This window comes from Trematomus bernacchii, unplaced genomic scaffold, assembly GCF_902827165.1.
Source record: "Trematomus bernacchii unplaced genomic scaffold, fTreBer1.1, whole genome shotgun sequence".
Lineage (NCBI taxonomy): Eukaryota > Metazoa > Chordata > Actinopteri > Perciformes > Nototheniidae > Trematomus > Trematomus bernacchii.
The window spans coordinates 1,357,993-1,383,523 of NW_022987370.1; the positions used below are offsets into that span (position 1 = coordinate 1,357,993).

The 25,531-nt window shown below is 40.2% G+C and overlaps 2 protein-coding genes across 4 annotated transcripts in view; one reads left to right on the forward strand and one right to left on the reverse strand.

The window, feature by feature from the left end:
• LOC117484472 (zinc transporter ZIP11-like) overlaps window positions 1-20,868 on the forward strand; it is a 142,508-nt gene extending 121,640 nt beyond the window's left edge. For both annotated transcript variants that reach the window (XM_034132945.1, XM_034132946.1), the window contains exons 7-10: window positions 6,124-6,193; window positions 16,973-17,071; window positions 17,246-17,404; window positions 20,144-20,868. In XM_034132945.1, the coding sequence (XP_033988836.1) occupies window positions 6,124-6,193; window positions 16,973-17,071; window positions 17,246-17,404; window positions 20,144-20,222 (407 nt within the window). In that variant the 3' untranslated portion in view covers window positions 20,223-20,868. The remainder of the gene's footprint in view (window positions 1-6,123; window positions 6,194-16,972; window positions 17,072-17,245; window positions 17,405-20,143) is intronic.
• LOC117484498 lies at window positions 8,283-24,678 on the reverse strand. Of its 2 annotated transcripts, XM_034132948.1 has the most exons (6): window positions 24,592-24,678; window positions 24,191-24,308; window positions 23,039-23,294; window positions 22,323-22,445; window positions 21,393-21,749; window positions 8,283-8,562 (listed from the first exon to the last, which is right to left on the reverse strand). In XM_034132948.1, the coding sequence occupies exons 2-6, from the start codon at window positions 24,295-24,297 to the stop codon at window positions 8,467-8,469; spliced, it is 939 nt and encodes a 312-aa protein (XP_033988839.1). In that variant the 5' UTR covers window positions 24,298-24,308; window positions 24,592-24,678; the 3' UTR covers window positions 8,283-8,466. The 2 variants fall into 2 exon arrangements, with proteins under 2 accessions (XP_033988839.1, XP_033988838.1); XM_034132947.1 differs by lacking the exon at window positions 8,283-8,562 and having other exon boundaries at window positions 21,009-21,749.
• Between the last annotated feature and the right edge of the window lie 853 nt (window positions 24,679-25,531).

A 25,531-nucleotide genomic window follows, 5' to 3' on the forward strand; every position in this document is an offset into this window, starting at 1 on the left:
TTAGCTTAGCGGTGGTGACGTGAAGTCATGTGACCGTGCTGTAGTTCCTTTATAGCCCAACATTAGCCACCTTTAGCTGAGCGGTGGTGACCTGAAGTCATGTGATCGCGCTGTAGTTCCTTTATAGCCCAACATTAGCCGCCTTTAGCTTAGCGGTGGTGAACTGAAGTCATGTGACCGTGCTGTAGTTCCTTTGTAGCCCAACATTAGCCACCTTTAGCTTAGCGGTGGTGACGTGAAGTCATGTTACCGCGTTCCTTTATAGCCCAACATTAGCCACCTTTAGCTTAGCGGTGGTGACCTGAAGTCATGTGACCGCGCTGTAGTTCCTTTATAGCCCAACATTAGCCACCTTTAGCTTAGCGGTGGTGACGTGAAGTCATGTGACCGCGCTCTAGTTCCTTTATAGCCCAACATTAGCCGCCTTTAGCTTAGCGGTGGTGACGTGAAGTCATGTGACCGTGCTGTAGTTCCTTTATAGTCCAACATTAGCTTCTTACTGAAAACATCATAAAGTGGGGTTAATATGTGGAGATTATCCTGCCGAACAAAACGTGTACGTTTAAAAAATGTTGAAAGGAAATATATTTGAAATGATGAATCAATATTCTTTTGATAGTTTTTAGATGTGGTAGTATTGCAAAGATTTAGTCAGTGTTTCATCAAGTCGTTGTATTTTATGATCCAAATTATTGTACATTTTATAACGACACCTAGCTTCCCCTGATGTGCGGGGGATGAAAAAGAAACGACATAAAGAGTGTTAAGAGGATACTTTGATGTCCTTCAAAGAAACGGATGGCGTTTAATATTAAAAATAACTCAGCCTCACAGATCTGCGTGCATCTGCAAATAACAGGAGAGGGAGCTGAGGGAGAGGAGGTGCAGTCATGGTAGAGTGGGAAAAAAAGACCAGATTAAAGCAAAGAGCGATGGGAATGAGTGGCTGCGGTGACAATGGGTTGTCAGCAGCAGTATCGTCAGACTCGCGCTTGAAAGAGCATACAACATTAAGCAGGAAACTCATCACACACACACACACACACACACACACACACACACACACACACACACACACACACACACACACACACACACACACACACACCATCCAGGATTGTTCAAAACAACAAGAAAAGAGACGTACAATGGTCACAATATTTTAGTTCTGCTGAGAAATTATGACTTTCTCAAGAATCATCTCAAACAGACTTGTCCTGCTCCTAATTGACACAAATATGTATCTTGTTTTACAGAGTAGGAGCATTTCATGACTCAAAGAGGCCCTATTATGCCTTTTTTGATGTTTTCTCTTTACTGTAGTGTACATTACATTACATGTCACTTGTTAGACGCTTTTATCCAAAGTGACTTACATACTCAATACTGTGGGCAATCCACACAGGAGCAATTTGGGGTGAAGTGTCTCAGGGACACAACGACATGCAGACTGCAGTGGGGTTTGAACCTGTGCTCCCCTGATCCGAACACCAACGCACTAGTCCACTGCGCCACACGCCTCCCTATTATATAGGTTTTAGTGCATGTAAATGGTCTGCAAAGGCTGAAATCCCTGTGTTCCCTCCAGTTTTAGTGTCGGACAAAAGTATATTGTCAGCTTTATTGTAGAGATAATGTGGGATGACAGGAGATTACTCGCATGTTATTTTATTGTACAGGGAATTTCGCAAAGGTATGAAAGAATAAGATGAAACAATAATGATAATTGGAACCGTTGTTGTTTTGTCTTAAAGAGCCACCTCAAAATGTACAAGGACTAAGAACAAATGTCCATATTAACACACACTTCTACTGATTGCTAGAAAAATGATGACTATAATTTGGAGGAAAGTGCTCTGACAAACGCAAGCTTAATGGACCGAGGGACTGAAACTAGTCATCAAATGAAGATTTCCCACAAAGATGGACTTTACCGTCTTAATGAAAGAATGTGAAGACAAGAAAATGAAAAGCCCTTTCTCAAGAACTGTTCAACATGTGTGTTATTAACGTGAAATTGGTTCAGAATTGTTCAGATGGTTTTAAAAATGAAAACCCGAGCACATATGGACGATAATACAGTTTGTTGAGAAAGGAATGGAAAATTAATATTACATTTCTCACTAAGGTTTGTTCACCATCTTCCTCGAGAGCAGATTCAATATTCCCTGTCTTCTATTCTGCAAACCCAGGATGAACACCATTATTCTGAACGATACTCCCACATTTTCCTGCTTTATAATGGCGTTGCAGAGCGCCGTCTAACGTGATCTGATGACTGTGAAGGTCATGCCATATGATTCACATCATTTTCACACTCATCAAACCTTTCAGTGGCCCCGATGGAAAAGGGAAGTGTTTCATCAGAGAATCATTCAGAACAACCATGTTTTTATATTTGATTGGCATTGATCCTTCTCTCCAAGGCTGCCGTCAACCTTCAATATATCCAATACTCTGGTTGCTGAGAGGTTTCTTGCATAATACTCAGGCAACCTCATGGTAGCAGTAGAGGAAGGTCATGAAATCATCTTTATCTGGGACCCATGAATGTCAACAATCTATCTAGATTAGATAAGTGAAAATCTTGAGCTGGTGCCACTACTTTAAAGAGGCCCTATTAGGTTTGTTGGTGTTTTCTCTTCCCTTTAGTGTGTTGTATAGGTTTGTGTGCATGTAAATGGTCTGCAAAGGCAAAAATCCCAAAGTTCCCTGCAGAAACCTCCCTTCCAGAACATGGTGAAATATGTGCAACACTCGCTTTTCTATTGGCTAGCCCTCCAACACATTGTTTGTGATGGGCGGGACATATCTAAGCGGTTGACCAATCACAACAGAGGTGGCCAGCTAACCAATCAGAGCAGACTGGGCTCTGGTTTCAGACAGAGGGTGAAAAGAGGTGCTGCAGCACAGGCAGTATGAGAAAAATAAAGAGCTTTTTGAACATTAAAGCATGGAGACATGTCACAGTAGAGACACTTAATATTGATATGAACCTAAACATTAGCCTCTTTAAAGAATCAATGTCGCCAAAGCAATTAGGATTCTATATTTAGGGGCTATTGATATCTGCTTAAATGTTTTGGCAATCCATCCAATAACTAAAAAGGTCATCCTCATAGTAGCAGTAAAGGAAAAGGCACATAATCACCAAAGTCTGGAGGATTTACGATCTGAATATCCATACAGAAGTTAATGGCAATAGAGATTTCCCTTAAAACTTGATTGTAAGACAAACCATAAATGGTAGAACTGTATGCAAAATGAATATGATGTACCGTGATGGAAAAATTAAGCATTCTGCATAGAACTCCTCCAACCATTTCCTCAAAATGGACAGAGAATAAACGCAAATAAATGTTTCTGGTGTTTTTAGACACTGGTCGTACACCAAATGTACATTTTGAGTTGTTGAACCAAGACACTGCTTTTGCAACAATGGTGTCGCAGCACTGCAAGTGAACCCAAAGAAGAACAGGTTTAGTTGTATTCAGTATTGTAACAATCCATGAGATAATACTTTAACTGCCATTAGATGCCCGCAAAACCTTCAAACACGAGTCTCATGAGTCAAACTGACAGATGTGGGGGTGTTTAGAGCTCCCCTACTAGCCCTGGACTATTTTGGAACAAAAATGACCAGCTCAGGAGGCTTGCAAAACACCCCCAAACCACAGCTCACATTTCCAGCTGTGTAGTCGTTCCACAGGTGACCAACTGGTGTCAGAAAGCCTTTATTCTTGATCCAAAAGAGCAGATGATGCAACTATTTTTATACTGTTGTTCAACCTTTCCCACATGTCCAACAGATTAACGATACTATCTGTCGGACCTAGAGGAACATCTTTGTTGAGATTTCTTATAAACTTCAAGACGGCCCCAAGCATTGTACACACTGTGCCAAATTGCAAAATCTTGACACACTCTTAGCTCATGTTTTATTCAAAACCAGTTGAGGCTTTTTGAGCACAGACACTTTTCACTTTCCAGACAATTCAAGGGGGGTTGAGATGAATAGTTAAGGGGGATACACAGCATAACTGTAGGGTGATTGATTGTTGCCAAAATGTCTCCATAATATCTCTAAAATGTGTCCGACCGGTAAGAAGGTGGATCATAACAGGTGTGCATTGTTATCGGAGGTAATGACGGGCGTTAGATTAGGATGAAGTGGGCTCTGCAGCTGAAGGGCCAGCATAATAGTCCCTTGCCTGTTTAGGTCTCTCTACTCTCTCTTTCATCTCTGTTTTTGCTGCTTCTTAATTCTCTCTTAACCTTATCTTTATCTATGCCACTTGTTCTTGGTTTAAGGCAGTATAGCTTGGTGTAGGCTATACATATTGCAGGAACAGAGAGAAAGAGACATAACAGTGGAATAAAGCTATTTTTGCATAAAAGAGAAAAGATGATTACCACAATATTGTACTTCAAAGCCTTTAAAAAACACACATCTTTCGTTTTTTTGCTCATAACTCTATTTTCAAAGAGAAAGAGGAATAGTTTTAGTACAACTAAAAGTAAGCAGCTTCACAAGAAGTTCTGTGAGGTCTTAAAAGTGCTTTGGCCAACATGGTGACAGCCCTCCAAAGTATGCAGCAACAATACACAATGTAGGAAGAAAACAAAGCTACAGCTAGCAACTGGTTAGCTTAGCTTAGCACAATGACTGAAAACCAAGAAAAACAGATAGTTACCAAACCCCCCTTTTACCACCTCCATATTTAAGCTGTAATATCTTGTTCTTAGATTTGTAGTAAAAAAAAAACACCATGTATTGCGGATTTACAGGGGATTTATTTCTGTGTGAGCAGTAATTCTTCACTGTGACTCGGCAGTTTTTCTGTTGAGCTAAGCTAACCGACTGCTGGCGTTAGCTTAAGATTTGACATGCTGACATGAGAGTCGTACCAAACTTCCTATCCAAATTATGCAAGAACACAACTAATGGTATTTCCCTTAATGTTCTATGTGAACACTCCTTAAGACTTGTTTTAAATGGTATCTAAATTAGCCTGTATTTAGCTAGTGTAAGATCTCAGCTAGCTAAAGCAATCTGTTTGGAGCAAGATCGTGAGTTGTATTTTCTGTTAGCCAATGAAAGTTAATGGTATTTTTCTATTTATAATGAAATATCGCTAACAATTCTCTTTCTTTGAAACTATAACCCATATCTAGAATGTGATTAAATTACATTAGCAGGTGTATAGCAGTATGTGGATGTAGCTATTAGCTTTAGTTGCACCATGCTCTCTAAGCATCTTACTGTTCATTAAACAAGCAAAGACATTTTGTTTTTTAAAGGAGAAAGGTAGAAAATGTTAACAGAGTACTCAGCGGAGTCAATTGGATAAACCATAACTCTCTTTATCTACAGTGTTATCTTATATTAGGAAATTATCTAGGTTTAGCATTATAATAACCTAGCTGTCAACGGCATGACAGGACTTGACAACCTGTCAGCGTTTAAGGTAGAGGTAATTTCTGTGCTCTGCTTTGTAATATAAAATGCTAAATAGCCTGTAGATCTGACTGCCACAAAGATACACTCATAGGTACGTGGTGACCTTTTCAATTTCCATTCAAACAGTGTGTACTTTGAGTATGCATGACAGGCATTTCAAATGAGACGAAGGGAGAGGGATGCTGCCCGGGGTGTTCAGAGCATGCAACAAGGAAACACAGATGGTGTTCATCATTTCAGAAATCCTTCTTTGTGCAGCCTGTTGTTGTGCTTTTACATTTGGAATTACAGTAAAAATGTCGGGTATGGATCAATAGTTGAGCAAATATGTTTAATTCTAAGGACTGACTCTGCAGATATGGTTAAGGAGATATAATCCCAGATGCTGATTTAATCAGTGGAAACATGACTATAGAAGAAAGACCTCAAACTATTCATGTACAATATAAAATATATGTAGAAACAACATTCCAGACGCATAGGTTTTGTATTCTTTACACTGTTTATTGATTCTGGTTTCCTCCAATATTGATTTGTTCACTTGTTGTCCACACTTTGCCAGCATTTTCCCTTTCTCTGTCTTTAAATGCTTTTTTTCTTTCCCAAGGATATACAGTATGTGGCACTAACAGGGGATTCATTTGTCTGTCTTTCTTCTGCAGAGGGTTTGGCTGTGGGCGTTGCATTTGGAGCTATTGGAAAGACCTCAACTGCTTCTTTTGAAAGTGCCAGGTAAGATTGGTGACATGCAAAGAAACATACATGCAGTGAAACATGGAAGAGCAGCACGTTCACATGTTCTGCACAGCATTGCATCTGGACACAAGAAGTGCTGTGATTGGTTTCTCATATGTGGAACAGTTAGTACAAATATATTGTTGTAGTTTTTGTATAAAAATCTTGAGATAGTTAGGTTTAGGTGTAACATTGATGTGTTTAGATTTAGGTCTGGTGCCTTCGAGGTCATTGTAATAAAACGGTCAGACTTTACACCTGTCTTTGCTGTGTGATGCTGACATCTACTGGTTACACTATAGAGCTGCAGGAAGCTTTGTAAAGACGATGTCAATGATTCCCATATTATTTGTGAGACCATGCTGGGTGTTGTTACCCCAGAGGAAAATTGTGTCCAATTTAAAGTCAAATGCATCAATCTGGTACACTTTGAGAGCAATATTAGGACGTTTGATGTATGAAGAACTTTGTATTCTTGTAAACAATTATATAGTATTTTAAAATAATTAATTAATAAGACATTGGTTGTAAAATACACACATTTAATCCACTTCATTTAACCCTTACCAACATCACATGCAAATGCAGATACACGAGACACATAAACAGACATTGACCAACTCTCTGCATATCATTTAGCATTTCTCTCTCCTTTTTATTGTGCATTCATAAGGCATACAGTAAGTGTTCTTTATTGCAGGGCCTGAGTATTGTGCCCTCAGCTAAATACTAAATTCTAACAATGACTATGCTAACATATGCTAACAGGTTTAACGGTCACTGTGTGTACCGTTTTTCTAAATTGCGTCAGATTACTTTCATTTACAGAAACACAAAGCACAGCTGAGGCTTATGGGAATGTTTAGTTTTGCAGTTTTTTTAACATTAACCAAATTATTGGGCAAATTATAAATGGTGACTTGATAATGTCACTTAACCTGTTAAGCACCAAGCCTGTTTTTCATGTTTCAGGCTCGAAAATGACATGTCCAAAACAAATGACTCCAACTTAACTTCTAAAAGGGTTATATGAATAATTTCTTTTATCAAAGCAAGGTTACATCTGTGAGTTGGATGTAGAAGTGTCAGAATCAATATAGATGTTTTTTATTTTAAAGAAAATTCAGATTTTACATAGTAAAAAACCGTAAATTATAGTGTCCGTCCAAAAATTATTTTTTACAGATAGTGAAAACTACCCTTGGATGATGGGTTAGTAGACTAAAAGCTTTATGAATCCAAAGTACAACATATAGTAAGTACCCTGTATCAAGATTGATGCAAAACAAGTGACATTTGACCTTTTTAGAGAGATTTAGCCAAAACCACCCCACCCTCTGAGGTGATTTGGGTGAAAATTGTTTTTTTTCCATATCTCTGGCCCCCCTTGGTCGATTTTGATGGTTGACACCTCTTTCTGACCGTTAGAGCCAATAGAATCGAAGGGGGAGGCCCCCACACACACACGTTGTGAAGAGAAAAGGTGGGGGCTGCGCGCATGTAAATGTGCAGCAGAGTGAAGCGATCTCTAGTTCTGGCATTTGGAAACGAAAAAGCAGTTTTATTGCTTATGGATTATCAGAAATAATTTCAAAGAGGGCACAGATACATTGGATGAACCTATGGATTAACTGCAGCATCGTTTTTTTATCGTTTTAATGCCATTGAAGACCAAGGTAAGCCATGTTAGCGTTTCTAGCTACCTAGCTCCACATGTTATGATGTACGCTTTCGTTTATAGCGTCGCAAATGTTTATCACTGAGTGTTGAGGTGGGCACCCCCAGATTCAGTGTCTCCAGGTGATGCAAAACGAGTGGTTGGCTGTGCATCTAGGATAAGTAATAAGGGAGTTATTGTGAGTTTAAGTGCCGTTTTAGGTTACATTTTTTCGCTCGTGGATAATTCAGAGGCTGAGTGTTAGCATTGTGGGGGTTTTTTGGAAAACATTTTAAAAAGATCAGTTAGCTGAGTTTCTTCCCGTTACATGGATATAAAACATTAATAGTTTATTAAATATTAAGATTCCTTAGACGTTGTTTCCTGCAAATGACGCGTTTATCCGCCCGGTACCCGGTACCGGGAGAAACATTAAGGGTCATCAGGATTCATCCTATGGTCACCATGGATGGATAAACCAAATGTCATAGCAATAGTTGTTCTCTCTTAGTCTGGACATCTGTTGTGTGTCCAGTTTAAAATATTTGCCTTTTTGAGTTTAAGATTAAAGTTTGGTTTGATGTTGGTCTTATGGCTTTACAAACAAAGAGCTTCAATGTCGGTTTACGATTTGAAAGGTGGCATTTTGTCTCACAAGAGTCGGAATATCTGCTGCCAAGTCTGAGAAATAACTCTTTGTCCAAGAAATCTGGTGTTTCAAAAACAAATGCTTAACCAGTTCAGTTCCGGTGACACAACTGAACCCATCGCACTCTACATTTAAATTACGAGGCAACGGCCCCTCGTTGAATTTCAGAAAACAACAGGCCGCTGTTTGTGGGAAACATCTGTTGTGTATACTTGTAATACCATTCAGGTACTTCTTGTATTTGTCCATAATAACGTTGAGCTGTTGCTGATAAACGCCCACTGCTGACACCGCTCTCGACCCGTCGGCCTCCTCCAGACGAGCCTGATGGATCAACATCTGGGTGTGAAACGCAGCGCCGTTCACCCACTGCTTCAGAAGCATAGAGTTCATCTGTCCATCGACCAGCATGGAGTTCTGGGAAAGAAAAAAGAGCACAATAGGTGTTAGAGCCATTTTCCTTTCATCATTATGGTTTGAATGTTTGTCTTTAGAGTAAACTCTCAACTATTTATTTGTGTGAGTCACACTAGAAGAAGTTAGATAGATAGACGAAAGTGGTTATTAAATGTAGAAACGGATTAAAACGCCACGACAATAGGATTACTTACTGATTAAGATAAAATATACTCTAATGATCCCAATTTGGGAAACTGTTTCGTCGCCAAGATTAACTAAATATGCAAAACAGTGAATATAAACATATCAATAATGAGGATATTTATATCTATAGAGTATATACATTGAATACACAATATACATATACAGAATAGAAGGCAGTGTACATTATGTTTGTCTAGCCTATCCCACTTTACAATTTACATTTGAGTTAACGGTTGAATTAACGTTTTAAGTTAAATTGAATTCCTCAAAGGACCTCCTGAGAAACAGTTTATACAAATGAGGGAATTAGTGATTGAGAAGGACATTACAGGAGATATTACAATGTAGCATGATCCTTCAAATACAGCTGGAAGACTTGTACTCGGTTGTACCTTTAGCCGCGTTAGCTGTGCACTGAGATAGAGCTCTATTAGCCGGGTCTCAGCTAGTTGGATCAGTGGGTTCCCCAAGTTGATCTGCAGACGCTTCAAATACTCGTCCATCAGGTCTCGGACCTTCAGAGTTAAAAGAATGTCAACATTTATGAAAGCCTATTTCAAATATTGGTCAGATAAACGTTTTATATATCGATTTTGAAGGGTTACATTTAAAAGGTTAAACATTTGTTCTGAAATAAAATCATACATTTTATAAATATGATTTAATGTTTGAGACAATATTTTGGTTTTGTGAAAAGGTCAAATATTGTCACCTAGTGGCGACCTCTGTAGTCAACAGACTATGAAAGACTACAATTCTCAAGCCTTTAGGAGACACATATGCAAAGAAATTATCATTTAATTAGAATATTTCCTTTATTGTTTTGATTGGATCGAATATTATAAAGGCCTATTTAAGTGGCCCAAGTTGCACATCATCAACACACGCAAACAAGTCATCACAGCTGTGAGTAAAATAAATTAATTAAAAGGCGTTAAAATGCTTGTTTTTAGAGGCTTAATGGAAACAAAGGAAGGAAGTCGCGACAGCTAACCTTAACAACCTGTTAATAAACCAAGGAACCATCAGGGTCTCACCTCATTGCCCTTCTCCTCTGCAAACACCCTCTGCAACATTTCAGCAGTGCCCATGGTTTTTTTCCCCATGCTTTTCCCGACTGACTCTAAGATCATGGAAATGATGAGAGCACCGAGTCCCACAGCGTTGGGCACCACTTTGAACACAGCGAGTGCACCACCCAGCTTCTCTATAGCACTTGGAACATCAAAGGATCCTTTGTCGTTAAAGACTTGGTCACGGTAACTGACCAGCACATCGGTTGAGTTGAGTCCAGAGTAACTTAGCAGGGAGCTGAGTGCAGAGAAATACTCATTAGTCTTCTGTAATGGAAATTATGATTATCAGAGAATTGATTGCTATAATGTTATATTTAACATATAAATAATAATATTCTCTCAGCCTTACATGTCAAGAGACAGTAGATCTCAGGATTCAGGAAGGTATTCAGTCACAAAGTGTCATGTGACCACACAGTGGGTGATCATTGGTCTGATCATGGGTCTAATGTACTCTGATACGGTCAGTTATCTCATGGCTAAGCATGTATTCATTGTAACTGTATGTCAGAGTTGGGCTGATTGAGTGTTTCTGATGGGTTGCAGTGGAGTTGAAGGAAGTTCTGTTGCATCCAAGATTTAATATCAGTAAGAAGACTTTGGAGGTTAAAGTTGAATGTTATCGGTATGGCAGGGAAGCAGGATTTGTCAGAGGGGAAGGATTTACAGTGCAAAAAGAAGGGGACCGAGGACTGAACCCTGGGTAGGGATGGGTATCGTTAAGGTTTTAACGGTACTACTACTTTTATCGATACCGCTTATCGGTCCGGTCTTTTAACGGTACTCTTATCGGTTCTTTTGGAGAGAAAAATGAGGTAAACGAACTATATGTTGTATGTCAGGGACTACGAATGGAAATTAGCTCAAAGCTAAAATCCGGCATATTTACACTTGAAGCATTATTTGTCTAAAGTGTTCATTAATGTGCATTGTCCCTATTCAAATAAACGATTAAATGACAAATGAAAATAAACAAATTGTGAACAAAACTAACATTGCTTTTTATTTAAATTAAATACATAATATTTCACATCAAAAGAAACAACAACGTTTTAACAAATGGTATTAAAGCTCCCATGTCATGCTTTTCCGGTTATTACCCGTCCCCTTGTGTGTTATGAAGGTTTTTATGCATGTAAACGGTGTGCAGAGTCAAAACCCTCAAAGTACACCCTGTAGCGAGTAAAACTCTAACACAGAAAATACCTCCCCAAAACGCCTCGTTGGAGATACGTCACTGCCCATTTGAGTCTTCCATTTAGTTCCGGGTACCGCCTGATGTCATGCGGTACCCGGAACGAAATGGACCAATCCCGAAGAGCTATGGCCACACCAGCAGCGTCGTGTTCCTCCTCCAGAGGTTCGAAGAACCGGCATTTCACAGACGAAAGCTTCCAAAACATTGCCCAGTTTGAGGCCGGATATGCACAGCTTGTTTGGACCGTTTGGAGCAGGGGAAGATCTGGGTATACAACCTGTAAGTTTGCATTGTTATTTGTGTATTTATCAAACAAGACTGTTTAAATGTGTAAACTGTGTTGGACTGCTAAGCCATTGACACAGTGCTAACTAAGTTGCTAGAGTTTCCATATATCAACTCTAATATCAGCAGATGGCCTTGCATACATGTATCTCATAGCAGGAGAATGTCTGCATTCACACACAAAATACCTATTGACAGTATACTCCGGGTGATTTGCCGGTCAGTCGCGAAACGTAATTACATTATAGCTGGCGTAGCGATCTAACACACGGAGCTAGAGCTAGGTTCGGTCAGAAAAACATTTTTGTGATGCTACGTTGCTAGCGTTTAAATATATCAACTACAATGTCAGCAGATGGCCTTACATGTTTGTCATGGCAGGAGAATGTCTGCAGTCACACACACGGAATACTCATACAGTATACTGTACTGTAATTTACCGTACATTGTGACCGTACATATACTGCATGTAGCTAACGAGGCTAGCTGTATGCTAGCGCAAAACAATGTATTCATGCAAGTTACATTGTATGACCGAACGTAGCAGAATACCCGTATACGATTGCAATTATAAACACGTTATTGCTAGCCTAATATGAACCACTAGCTTTTGTTCATAGTAGTTTTATTACACTGCATTATAGTTGCCTTTCCTCCAAGCTAACGTTCATATCGTGTTAGCTACCAAGGTAAACAAAGCTAGGTTAGCATATTAGCAGGCAAGCTGTTCATTACACAACTACTACTAACGAATCTAAAACAACTAAGTTTCTCTAATATTTTGTGATTTGCATTTGATTTCGTCCAGCCAGATCCTGGCGGACAATCCATGACGGGGAAGGGATTCTACTACTACTGAGGGTGCTAAAAGGCACCGCACCGACTGTGCGCAGGCAAGATGCGAGGAGGAGGAATGGATGATATACCGTGTATATATGTATATTATGTTCATTTTGTACATTTCTAAAAATAAAGTTTAATGGAAATACTTAGTAGGCCTATCCTTTCTTCCCTGAATTCATATATAGCAAACCATGATTTGATTTCTCATCAAACAGTAGTAGTTTATAACGGGTAAAAATAACTTACTCTTTGTTATGAGAGTAGCTCGTAGGCCACAACGGAAAGACAAGGAGACATACACGAGTTTACAAAACCACGGCACATTTATTGTAGTAAATGCAGAGACAGGTGGTCGAGGGGAGAGGGTCGCTCAGTTCGTCCTTCTGCAGCCGCTTTGGAGAGAGACTCCGGGCCGCTGGGATTAATAGCACCGGCTACGGAGGTGTCCGTGATCGCGCTGATTACCCTCTTCAGCTCCACCCCACCGTAAGACAAAGGCCCTGAGGCCGTCACACTCTTCTATAACAACAGTTAAAAATATATATGTATATAAAATATACCGCTGTACCGACGCCATGATAAGACTGATGTTACGCTGAGAGCAGCCGGGAAAAGCACTGACATGGGCGCAGCCTCTCTGGTGGTTGACTAATCAGAACGAGTGGCCGAGCTGACCAATCGGAGCACACTAGGCTCACAGGGAGGGGGGGCAAGAGCTCCAACGAGTCGTTTAGTGGAGAAAGTGAATACTGCTGAATACACATGCTTGACAGAGATGCTGTATGCGAAACCAATGTGAGTTTGGAAAATTGCACAGTATAAATCTATTTTAGTATACCTCAACAATGTAATTATGATCAGTGGAAATGGCCATGACATGGGCCCTTTAAATAATGTGATGACAGAACTGTGAACAGAATGGCTGAAACTTTAACAAACTAAATAACTCAGTTACCTCTAATCATCAACCCATGTTTTTGTATCATTGAGTTAGCTCCGTGTGTTGCTGCTAGCATACATAACACCTGACGTGGAAACGTTACTCGTGGATGGGGCAACAGAGCTACTAAGACAGTCAAACCCGGTGCATTCCTCCGTCTGAATGTGGAGCACTTTTGCTAAATGTTTAGACCAATTTCTCGTGTTACCGCCCTGACATGCTAAACTCTTATTGCACTTTAGGCAACGAGCGAGACGGGTAAAGTTGAACCACACCTCGGAACGCGTTCTCTCCGCCATCTCCTCCGTGTGTGTGTGTTGCTGCATGTAGCAGCTGTGTGTGTGTGTAAACTGCCCCGCCCCCTCGCACACAGGCGGGGGAGAGAGATCTCTCGTCTGGATTGGAGAGATCGAAAATACTAAAAATGACGCATTTTGCAGTCTTTTTGCGTGTTAGAAACGGAGTTGGCGACACTAAAACTGCAATATAATGTTTGTGTAGCAATAATACACATGACATATTTTTTAGATGTCTCCAGTACCGATAAAAAGACCGATAACGTTGGAGATTAACGGTACCACGGTCTTTAATAATTCAGCCCCGGGGCCCGTTTAATACCGGGGCTCGGTACCCATCCCTAACCCTGGGGGACACCATGAGTGACTAGGACAGTGTAGGATTGGCAGTCGTTTATGGAGATCTATTGATGTTTGTTAGCGAGTAATTATTCTGATAGTATACCGAAGTTGATAGGGAGGATCTGCAGAGATAAGTACGTTGTTGCAGCTCTGTGGGAGCATCTTGTGATGGTTAAAAGTAAACAAACAAACCTTTTTAAAAAACTATTTTAGTGTCTAGGGTTCACCGGGTCAGCCTGTTGAAGGTTCCTAGTTCTCATGAATCCCTGACTTGTCCCACTTGCTGTTATCGGGTACTTCTCAAATGCCCTTTGACGAATAAAATCCTGACCCAATGACGGCACAAGATCAAAATCATTAAATGGTTTGTATAAAATATATATCTTCAAAAGTTGAAACACTGACATGTATTTTCATTTGGGCAGTAAACAATGCATACCTGTCAATTCCAATACCCTGCCATTGTCTTGAAGCAAACAGTCCTTCTGAAAACACTTCAAGCTGAGCAAGTCCACTTTCCCGTACTGACTGCCACTGGCCCATTTTCTGTTTGGCTGGGAGCACAAAGAGCAGAAGAAAGTTTAGTGACGTCTGTGTTAGTTAACTGATTGTGTAGTAAAGAGCCTATCTTCTGTTCATACATAAGGAAAAGCTGTTTTGATAAGAACTCCTTGCAACTTGCAGGCAATCAGAATCGAATATTGACCCAGATCAAGGTATACAAAGTTATATAAAAACTCAGTGAATACAAAAACCTAATCCAATAAACTAAATAGGAAAGTATGTGTACATTGTTGTTTTGAAACAAAGTCTTTTTGGAAGAAGCATTAACTTACCTTTTGAGAAGAGAACTGTAAAAAAAAATCAACACCGATCCAGTGGTAATGGGTTCCTCGGTCTGAGACGGTTCAGGTATCTCTGTCAGATTTAAAAGAAGAAACTGTTAAATGTTTACCAGAGTGGTTAAAAGTTAACTTGAGTCTTGTTGACATATTGAAGACATAAGTGATGTATAAACAAACTGCGAGCACAAAGTCCTTGTTGTGTCTGTTCTTTCAGAATTAAAACAAAAAACATTATCATGATGCAAAACTCCTACAGATTCAACATTATCAAAAAGAAGTCCTGTTAATTGATTTTCACCATTGCTCATACGTCCTTATCAGCATTAAGATCTAGGGCCTGAAATATTTTAACAACTATTGAATGGATCATCATTGGATGGTAGCGCCACCAGCAGAAGATGGTCTTGATATACCGTAGTGTAATAGAGAATGGGTTTTACTTTGCTTTATATACTGATGCCAGAGTTTCCGTTAGAATTTTTTTTTTGCCGGTCAACATGTCCGTTAAAGTTTACATTTTACGGACAAAATGAGAAAAGTGCCGGTCAAAGGTCTTCTTTGTTATTTATTGAGCTTTAAAACAAATTGATAATGACTCTATATTAAACAAACTAATTATAGTAGATTAACTACATTATTCAAAAGTGTCCAGTAACTTTGGATAATAACAAGGGAATAATAAACAGAGCCTCTCTCTCCCTCTCTCTCTCTCCTGACAGCCTGTCAGTATCTCATGCAGCTCACTGATCCAGTAATGAGTGACCCGACAGTAAAGAATAAACATATTTATAACTAGTTTAACTTGTTCAAGAGGTAGATAAAATAGCTAAGTGTGTTAGGTCTAACTTGAATTGTGTGTACACCAAACAATAAGCGTTGCTTAGGGGTGTGGCGGCCAGGTATAGCGCAGCATTATGCATTTGTTTACATGAGGGGTCAAAATGTCCCCTTCAGGAGGATAAATCTCGTTCTCCATATTAAAGGTGGGGTAGGTAAGTTTGAGAAACCGGCTCGAGATACACTTTTTGTTATATTCCATGGAATGCTCTTAACATCCCGATAGCAATGAATATCTGAAGTGCTTTGACAAAAAATCCATAAAAAAATGTCATCTGTGGAAGCTGTAGTACTGTAAAAAGCACGACCAATCATTTTAGCCGGCCCGGCTAAAATAACTGGATGGCCTACCTGCCTGTCAGCCTTCCATCTGTGCACAAACTTATCTCGTGCCCTCATTGGTCATGTGCGCGTTCGTGTGTGTTGGAGGCGGGGCTCTGTAAGGAAGTGGCAGATTTTCTCCGGTCGTGTATTTTCAAATTCTAGCGATCTCGAGCTGGTTTCTCCAAAATGACCTACCCCACCTTTAAATGTAGGACATTAGAATGCACTCTTCTTGTCTGTCACATAAGTGGCGCAACTGATGCGGTGTTGCGCGAAGGGGAAATTATTTTGACCGGAGAGATTTAGATCTGCCGGTCTTCAGCATATTTTACCGGTCAAAGTCCGGTAATTACCGGCTAACGGAAACTCTGACTGATGCATGTTCAAATACCCACACACTACACACATTACTGATTAACTGACTATAGCGACAGCAGGAAACAAACAAAGTCGCTGAGAGGCTGAGGCCGGGCCTGTTTGATGTTGTATGACACGCTAAAAAAGAGTACTTGCTGAGATCAAAACTCTGTCACACACACCTCATGCAGGTGAACAGGATTATAATGAGTGCCGCCCATATCCATGTGACCCAAGCCAGCCAACCAATAGTGATCAAACAAATATCTTATATTAAAACAAAACGCATTACTTTACACGTTTCATGGCTCCCACTGACTTCATAATTAACTTAGTTTCTTTAAATAAATGTTCTTTAATAGGAAATGAATCATGTGTGGTCTCCTTCTTTTGTCCGTCCTTGAGCCAGGGCGTGACAAAAAAGACTACAACATATAAAATACTGTATTGTAACTTGTAGTTTCATGTTTCGCTCTGAATGTCTTGTTTTCTGACTGTTTTTTGTTTGTTTTTTGTGTCCTCAGAAATTTGGCCATCGGTATTGGCATCCAGAATTTCCCAGAAGGCTTAGCGGTGAGCCTGCCGCTCCGAGGTTCAGGGATGTCAACATGGAAATCCTTCTGGTAAGGAAAAGCATGAGTCTGTTTCTAACACTGTGTAAGGAAATACAATAATATCACCTCACTTTGGAAAAGATTAGTGATATGTTTCTAACATATAGGGTTAAGGTTAGTGCCCCTTAGGTACAGATACTTTAAATGTCGACTCTCTAACTGATTATCACTGTTTCCCGTCAGGTATGGCCAGCTCAGCGGCATGGTAGAGCCCATCGCTGGGGTCCTGGGCGCCCTCGCTGTCGTCCTGGCTGAACCTCTGCTGCCGTACGCGTTGGCGTTTGCTGCCGGAGCGATGGTGTACGTGGTGGTGGACGATATCATACCTGAGGCTCAAGTCAGGTAAGGAGGAACAACAGCGATCAAAAGATTCAAGATTTTCATGATTCAAGGCTGTTATTGTCATGTGTACATAGCTACAGTGTAGATACAGTGCATCCGGAAAGTATTCATACCCCTTAACTTTTTTAACATTTTGTTATGTTACAGCCTTTTTCTAAATGGATTAAATTCATTGTTGTTCTCAATATCCCACACACAATACCCCATAATGACAAAGCGAAAACGTTTTAAAATATGTTTTTGCAAACGTGTTAAAAATAATTAAAATAAATATCACATATATACATAAGTATTCACACGCTTTGCCTTGACACTGAAAATTGAGCTCAAGTGCATCCCGTTTCCACTGATCATCCTTCAAATGTTTCTGTAACTTGATTGGAGTCCACTTGTGGTAAACTAAATTGATTGGACATGACTTGGAAAGGAACACACCTGTCTATATGAGGTCCCACAGTTGACAGTGCACATCAGAGCACAAACCAAGTCATGAGGTCCAAGGAATTGACTGTAGACCTCAGAGACAGGATTGTATCAAGGCACAGATCTGGGGAAAGGTACAGAAAAATATCTGCAGCATTGAATGTCCAAACGAGCACAGTGGTCTCCATCATTTGCGAATGGAAGATGTTTGAAACCACCAGGGCTCTTCCTAAAGCTTGCTGCCCAAACCAAACTGAACATCGGGGGAGAAGGGCCTTAGTCAGAGAGGTGACCAAGAACCCGGCCGGAAGTCCCCGGAGTTGGGGACTGGCTTCAGTAGAAGCTGCTGGGACTCCCAGCAGCTTCTACTGAAGCCTTCCGAGTAAATCGCCAGAACGCCGACACCTCCTCATCACTCCACCGCTCCCATGCTTTCTTTTGTGTTGCCATAAGTTATTCTCTCTCCGTTGGTGCGCGGGGCTAATGCTAATAATGCGAGCAAATAAAATGGTGGCCTCACAAAACTTTTCGGAGTTTTACAGGGCGTGGTTTGCAATCCGCCCAGCCAATCAGAAATTGGAACCTTTTCCTCCCCAGGAAAGTACCACCTCTCTAGCAGGGACTGAAAAGGGGTGAAAAGGTTCCCGAAAAAAAGTTCTATTTCCAGATATTTTTGGTGTGAACGCAAAATCCCAGGAACTATTGGAACTATTCCTGGGAAAAGTACTCCGGTGTGAAAGCGCCTATTCAATCGGGGTCAAGTCTGGGCTCTGGCTGGGCCACTCAAGGACATTCACAGACTTGTCCTGAAATCACTCCTCTGTTATCGTGGCTGTATGCTTAGGCTCTGCACTTTCCCTCCTCACCTCATACCTCAAAGACCGCACCTACAGCGTAACTTGGAGAGGGTCCGAGTCCGACCCTTGTCAATTAACTACAGGGGTCCCTCAGGGCTCTGTTCTTGGTCCCCTCCTCTTCTCCTTGTACACAAACTCGCTCGGATCTGTCATTAGCCCGCATGGTTTTCATACCACTGCTACGCTGACGACACCCAATTAATTCTGTCCTTTCCCCACTCAGAGACCTAGGTCGTCGCACGCATCTCTGCTTGTCTAGCAGACATCTCTCAGTGGATGTCTGCTCACCACCTCAAGCTCAACCTTGACAAGACTGAACTGCTTTTCCTTCCGGGAAAAGATTGTCCCACTCTTCACCTAACAATCAACATCGGCACCTCTATTGTTTCCCCGACTCAGACTGCAAAGAATCTGGGTGTGACCCTAGATAACAACCTGTCCTTCACTGCAAACATCGCTGCCACAACCCGCTGCTGCAGATACACGCTTTACAACTTCAGGAGGATACGTCCCCTCCTGACCCAGAAAGCGACGCAGCTTCTGGTCCAGGCTCTCGTCATCTCACGCCTAGACTACTGCAACTTCCTCCTGGCTGGTCTACCTGCATGTGCCATCCGACCTCTGCAGCTCATCCAGAATGCAGCAGCTCGTCTGGTCTTCAACCTTCCTAAATGTTCCCACACCACACCGCTCCTCCGCTCCCTTCACTGGCTTCCAGTAACTGCTAGAATCCACTTCAAGACACTGGTACTTGCGTACCATGCTGTGAATGGATCTGGCCCTTCCTACATCCAGGACATGGTTAAACCATACACCCCAGCACGTGCACTCCGCTCTGCATCGGCCAATCGGCTCGCTGCACCCGCACTGCGAGGGGGACCCAAGTTCCCATCAGCAAAAACACATGGGTTTGCTATCCTGGCTCCAAAATGGTGGAATGAGCTCCCCATTGACATCAGGACAGCAGATAGCTTACACATCTTCCAGAGCAGACTGAAAACTCATCTCTTTCGACTCCACTTCGAGCGATAGAATTACTAACAGAGCACTTATATACTAATAAAGGACTGGCTTATCTAAAGCCAGTTGAGTAGCACTTGAAATGTTTTAGCTTTATGAAACCTGATGTACTTATATGATTCTGTTTTCTTCAAGTTTGTATCTTCTTGGTCGAATGCATTTATTGTAAGTCGCTTTGGATAAAAGCGTCAGCTAAATGCAATGCAATGTAATGTAATGACACTTCTACTTTAATTAATTAGAAGTACTCAGATCTTGTACTTAGTAAAAGTAGAAGTACTCAGATCTTGTACTTGAGTAAAAGTAGAAGTACTCAGATCTTGTTCTTGTGTAAAAGTAGAAGTACTCAGATCTTGTACTTGAGTAAAAGTAGAAGTACTCAGACCTTGTACTACACATTGCTCCTTCTTCTCACTAAATCTCTACTTTTTGTCTCCAGTGGAAACGGGAAACTTGCGTCCTGGACCTCCATCGTGGGCTTCGTGGTGATGATGTCACTGGACGTGGGGCTGGGTTAAGATCACTGTGTTGCCATGGCAACAGAACACTCGATGGCTGTGATGTCGTCACTGTGCTGCTGGCTGTAGTTTTTTGTTTTTTTTAAATGGGACCAAATGAAGTGTTTTATTCCTGAAACGCTGTTAATCCGTTTTGTTTTGAATTGTTGCTTATTTAATTTAGCAGTGGAAAAAAATATTTTGATGAGTGTGTTTCTCAAATTTAGGAATGAATTTATAATAAATATTTAACGGATATTCTCATGATTCCAGCATTTGTGGTTGTTTTGTTCTCTTTTGAGTTTTAAAACAATATATCTTAGTTGTAAAAGTTAAAATAATGTTATTTTTTTATAATTTGATCCTCCTTCCCATGTTTGTATTTCCTCATGATGGCAATACTTGAAGTTCTGATGTTTAATTTGGTAATTTATGCTTATTCTGTTCTGTTTTGACACACAATGTGGTGTGTTTGTTTACACTCTTAACACATTTAAAACAAACAAATGTCAGTCTCCTGTAAACAGATGTAGTGCCTTCTTCCTTTCAGGACTCTGCTGCCCCCTGCTGGCCGGTCTGAGGAATCACATGTTGTTGAATTGTTTAAATGCTGATGTTTACTCTGAATAACAAAGTATTTCTATAATTAAACATGATCAACACTTGTCTTCAATGTATGTTTTTTGAGGCTCTCAATATTCACTCATGACTATGCTAACATATGCTAACAGGTTTAACGGTCACTGTGTGTACCGTTTTTCTAAATTGCGTCAGATTACTTTCATTTACAGAAACACAAAGCACAGCTGAGGATTATGGGAATGTTTAGTTTTGCAGTTTTTTTAACATAAACCAAATTATTGGGCAAATTATAAATGTGGACTTGATAATTTCACTTAATAGGAGAAACATTAAGGGTCATCAGGATTCATCCTATGGTCACCATGGATGGATAAACCAAATTTCATAGCAATAGTTGTTGCAATCTCTTAGTCTGGACATCTGTTGTGTGTCCAGTTTAAAATATTTGCCTTTTTGAGTTTAAGAGTAAAGTTTGGTTTGATGTTGGTCTCATGGCTTTACAAACAAAGAGCTTCAATGTCGGTTTCCGATTTGAAAGTTGTCATGTTGTCTCACCAGAGCCGGAATATTGGCTGCTAAGTCTGAGAAATAACTCTTTGTCCAAGAAATCTGCTGTTTCGAAAACAAATGCTCAACCAGTTCAGTTCCGGTGACACAGAAGAAATTGTCCATATAGCACCATATATAACCAGACACCGGCCCCTCTTTGAAATCCAGATCACACGATGGTCGTCCATATGCGATCCAATATGATTTTATACTTGTAATTCCATTCAGGTACTTCTTGTATCTGTCCATAATAACGTTGAGCTGTTGCTGATAAAAGCCCGCTGCTGACACCGCTCTCGACCCGTTGGCCTCCTCCAGACGAGCCTGATGGATCAACATCTGGGTGTGAAACGCAGCGCCGTTCACCCACTGCTTCAGAAGCCTAGAGTTCATCTGTCCATCGACCAGCATGGAGTTCTGGGAAAGAAAAAAGAGCACAATAGGTGTTAGAGCCATTTTCCTTTCATCATTATGGTTTGAATGTTTGTCTTAAAACTCTTAACTATTTATTTGTGTGAGTCACACTAGAAGAAGTTAGATAGATAGACGGAAGTGGTTATTAAATGTAGAAACAGATTAAAACACCACGACAATAGGATTACTTTCTGATTAAGATCAAATATACTCTAATGATCCCAATTTGGGAAACTGTTTCGTCGCCAAGATTAACTAAATATGCAAAACAGTGAATATAAACATATCAATAATGAGGATATTTATATCTATAGAGTATATACATTGAATACACAATATAAATATACAGAATAGAAGGCAGTGTACATTATGCTTGTCTAGCCTATCCCACTTTACAATTTACATTTGAGTTAACGGTTGAATTAACGTTTTAAGTTAAATTGAATTCCTCAAAGGACCTCCTGAGAAACAGTTTATACAAATGAGGGAATTAGTGATTGAGAAGGACATTACAGGAGATATCACAATGTAGCATGATCCTTCAAATACAGCTGGAAGACTTGTACTCGGTTGTACCTTTAGCCGCGTTAGCTTTGCACTGAGATAGAGCTCTATTAGCCGGATCTCATCTAGTTGGAGCAGTGGGTTCCCCAAGTTGATCTGCAGACGCTTCAAATACTCGTCCATCAGGTCTCGGACCTTCACAGTAAAAGAATGTCAACATTTATGAAAGCCTATTTCAAATATTGGTCAGATAAACGTTTTATATATCGATTTTGAAGGGTTAACTTTAAAAGGTTAAACATTTGTTCTGAAATAAAATCATACATTTTATAAATATTACTTAATGTTAGAGACAGTTTTTTGGTTTTGTAGAAAAGAAAAAAATATTGTCACCTAGTGGCGACCTCTGTAGTCAAGAGACTATGAAAGACTACAATTCCCAAGCCTTTAGGAGACACAGATATGCAAAGAAAACAATATAAATGTGTTTATCATTTGATTTGAGTTTAGCCTCTTTTGGTTTGATTTGATCGACTATATGAAAGCCTATTTTCTTTGTTGAATGTGTGAAAATAATATGAATATAATAGTTATGTTCTGAATAACCACTAGTCGCACAACTTCAACACAACACAAACAAGTCGTCACAGCTGTGAGTAAAATATATAAATTAAAAGATAACGCGTTAAAATGTTTGTTTTTAGAGGCTTAATGGAAACAAAGGAAGGAAGTTGCGACAGCTAACCTTAGCAACCTGTTAATAACCCAAGGAACCATCAGGGTCTCACCTCTTTGGCCTTCTCGTCTGCAAACACCCTCTGCAACATTTCAGCCGTGCCCATGGTTTTTTTCCCCATGCTTTTCCCGACTGACTCTAAGATCATGGAAATTATGAGAGCACCGAGTCCCACAGCGTTGGGCACCGTTGTGAACCCAGCGAATGCAGCACCCAGCTTCTCCACAGCACTTGGAACATCGAAGACTTGGTCACGGTATCTGACCAGCACATCATTTGAGTTGAGTCCAGAGTAACTTAGCAGGGAGCTGAGTGCAGAGAAATACTCATTAGTCTTCTGTAATGGAAATTATGATTATCAGAGAATTGATTGCTATAATGTTATATTTAACATATAAATAATAATATTCTCTAAGCCTTACATGTCAAGAGACAGTAGATCTCAGGATTCAGGAAGGTGTTCAGTCACAAAGTGTCATGTGACCACACAGTGGGTGATCATTGGTCTGATCATGGGTCTAATGTACTCTGATATGGTCAGTTATCTCATGGCTAAGCATGTATTCATTGTAACTGTATGTCAGAGTTGGGCTGATTGAGTGTTTCTGATGGGTTGCAGTGGAGTTGAAGGAAGTTCTGTTGCATCCAAGATTTAATATCAGTAAGAAGACTTTGGAGGTTAAAGTTGAATGTTATCGGTATGGCAGGGAAGCAGGATTTGTCAGAGGGGAAGGATTTACAGTGCAAAAAGAAGGGGACCGAGGGACTGGACCCTGGGGGACACCATGAGTGACTAGGACAGTGTCGGATTGGCAGTCGTTTATGGAGATCTATTGATGTTTGTTAGCGAGTAATTATTCTGATAGTATACCGACGGCTTGAGAGGGAGGATCTGCAGAGATAAGTACGTTGTTGCAGCTCTGTGGGAGCATCTTGTGATGGTTAAAAGTAAACAAACAAACCTTTTTAAACAACTATTTTAGTGTCTAGGGTTCACCGGGTCAGCCTGTTGAAGGTTCCTAGTTCTCATGAACCCTAGACTTGTCCCACTTGCTGTTATTGGGTACTTCTCAAATGCCCTTTGACGAATAAAATCCTGACCCAATGACGGCACAAGATCAAAATCATTAAATGGTTTGTATAAAATATATAGTATCTTCAAAAGTTGAAACACTGACATGTATTTTCTTTGAACAATGCATACCTGTCAATTCCAATACCCTGCCATTGGCTTGAAGCAAACAGTTCTTCTGAAAACACTTCAAGCTGAGCAAGTCGCTGTTCCGGAGGTATTGACGGGCCCTGGCCCATTTTCTGTTTGGCTGGGAGCACAAAGAGCAGAAGAAAGTTTAGTGACGTCTGTGTTAGTTAACTGATTGTGTAGTAAAGAGCCTATCTTCTGTCCATACATAAGGAAAAGCTGTTTTGATAAGAACTCCTTGCAACTTGCAGGCAATCAGAATCGAATATTGACCCAGATCAAGGTATACAAAGTTATATAAAAACTCAGTGAATACAAAAACCTATACCCAAAAACCTAAATAGGACAGTATGTGTACATTGTTGTTTTGAAGCACAGTCTATTTGGAAGAAGCATTAACTTACCTTATGAGAAGAGAACTGTAAAAATAATCAATCAACAACGATCCAGTGGTAATGGGTTCCTCGGTCTGAGAGGCTTCAGGTATCTCTGTCAGATTTAAAAGAAGAAACTGTTAATGTTTACCAGAGTGGTTAAAAGTTCACATTGCACCATTGAGTCTTGTTGACATATTGAAGAGATAAGAGATGTCCAAAGCCTCTGTATGTTTACCATTTAAACAAACTGCGAGCACAAAGTCCTTTTTGTGTCTGAATTAAAACAAAAAACATTAGCATGATGCAAAACTCCTACAGATTCAACATTATCAAAAAGAAGTTAATTGATTAGCATGATTGCTCATATGTCCTTATAGAATCAGCATCAAGATCTGGGGCATGCAATATTTATGTGTAGCCCCACCAGCAGAAGATGGTCTTGATTTCTTTCTTTTTGTAAGTGTCTTTGAGCTCCAGGAAAAGCGCAATAAAAATGTAATGTATTATTATTATTATTATTGATATACTGTAATGTAATGGAAAATGGGTTTTACAACATATTTCAACAACGTTGTATTGTAACTTGTAGTTTCATGTTTCCCTCTGAATGTCTTGTTTTCTGACTGTTTTTTGTTTGTTTTTTGTGTCCTCAGAAATTTGGCCATCGGTATTGGCATCCAGAATTTCCCAGAAGGCTTAGCGGTGAGCCTGCCGCTCCGAGGTTCAGGGATGTCAACATGGAAATCCTTCTGGTAAGGAAAAGCATGAGTCTGTTTCTAAACACTGTGTAAGGAAATACAATAATATCACCTCACTTTGGAAAAGATTAGGCCACCATGGACCACTTCCCCAATAACAGACAGCTTACTGACCCTCTAAATATCCCCATATAGGACTGGGAATGAGACCATTAACTGAGGTAATTCATAGAGTGAGAAGTAAGGTCATTTTCTCATAGTCGTCTATA

Excerpts from the sequence above, each read along its gene's own strand:
- LOC117484498 (XM_034132948.1), bottom strand. The coding sequence starts at position 24,297 with ATGGGCCAGGGCCCGTCAATACCTCCGGAACAGCGACTTGCTCAGCTT. Across the intron at positions 23,295-24,190 it reads CAGGGTATTGGAATTGACAG|CTCCCTGCTAAGTTACTCTG; the intron begins GTATGCATTGTT and ends CTCTGCACTCAG. Across the intron at positions 22,446-23,038 it reads CAGACGAGAAGGCCAAAGAG|GTCCGAGACCTGATGGACGA; the intron begins GTGAGACCCTGA and ends TTTACTGTGAAG.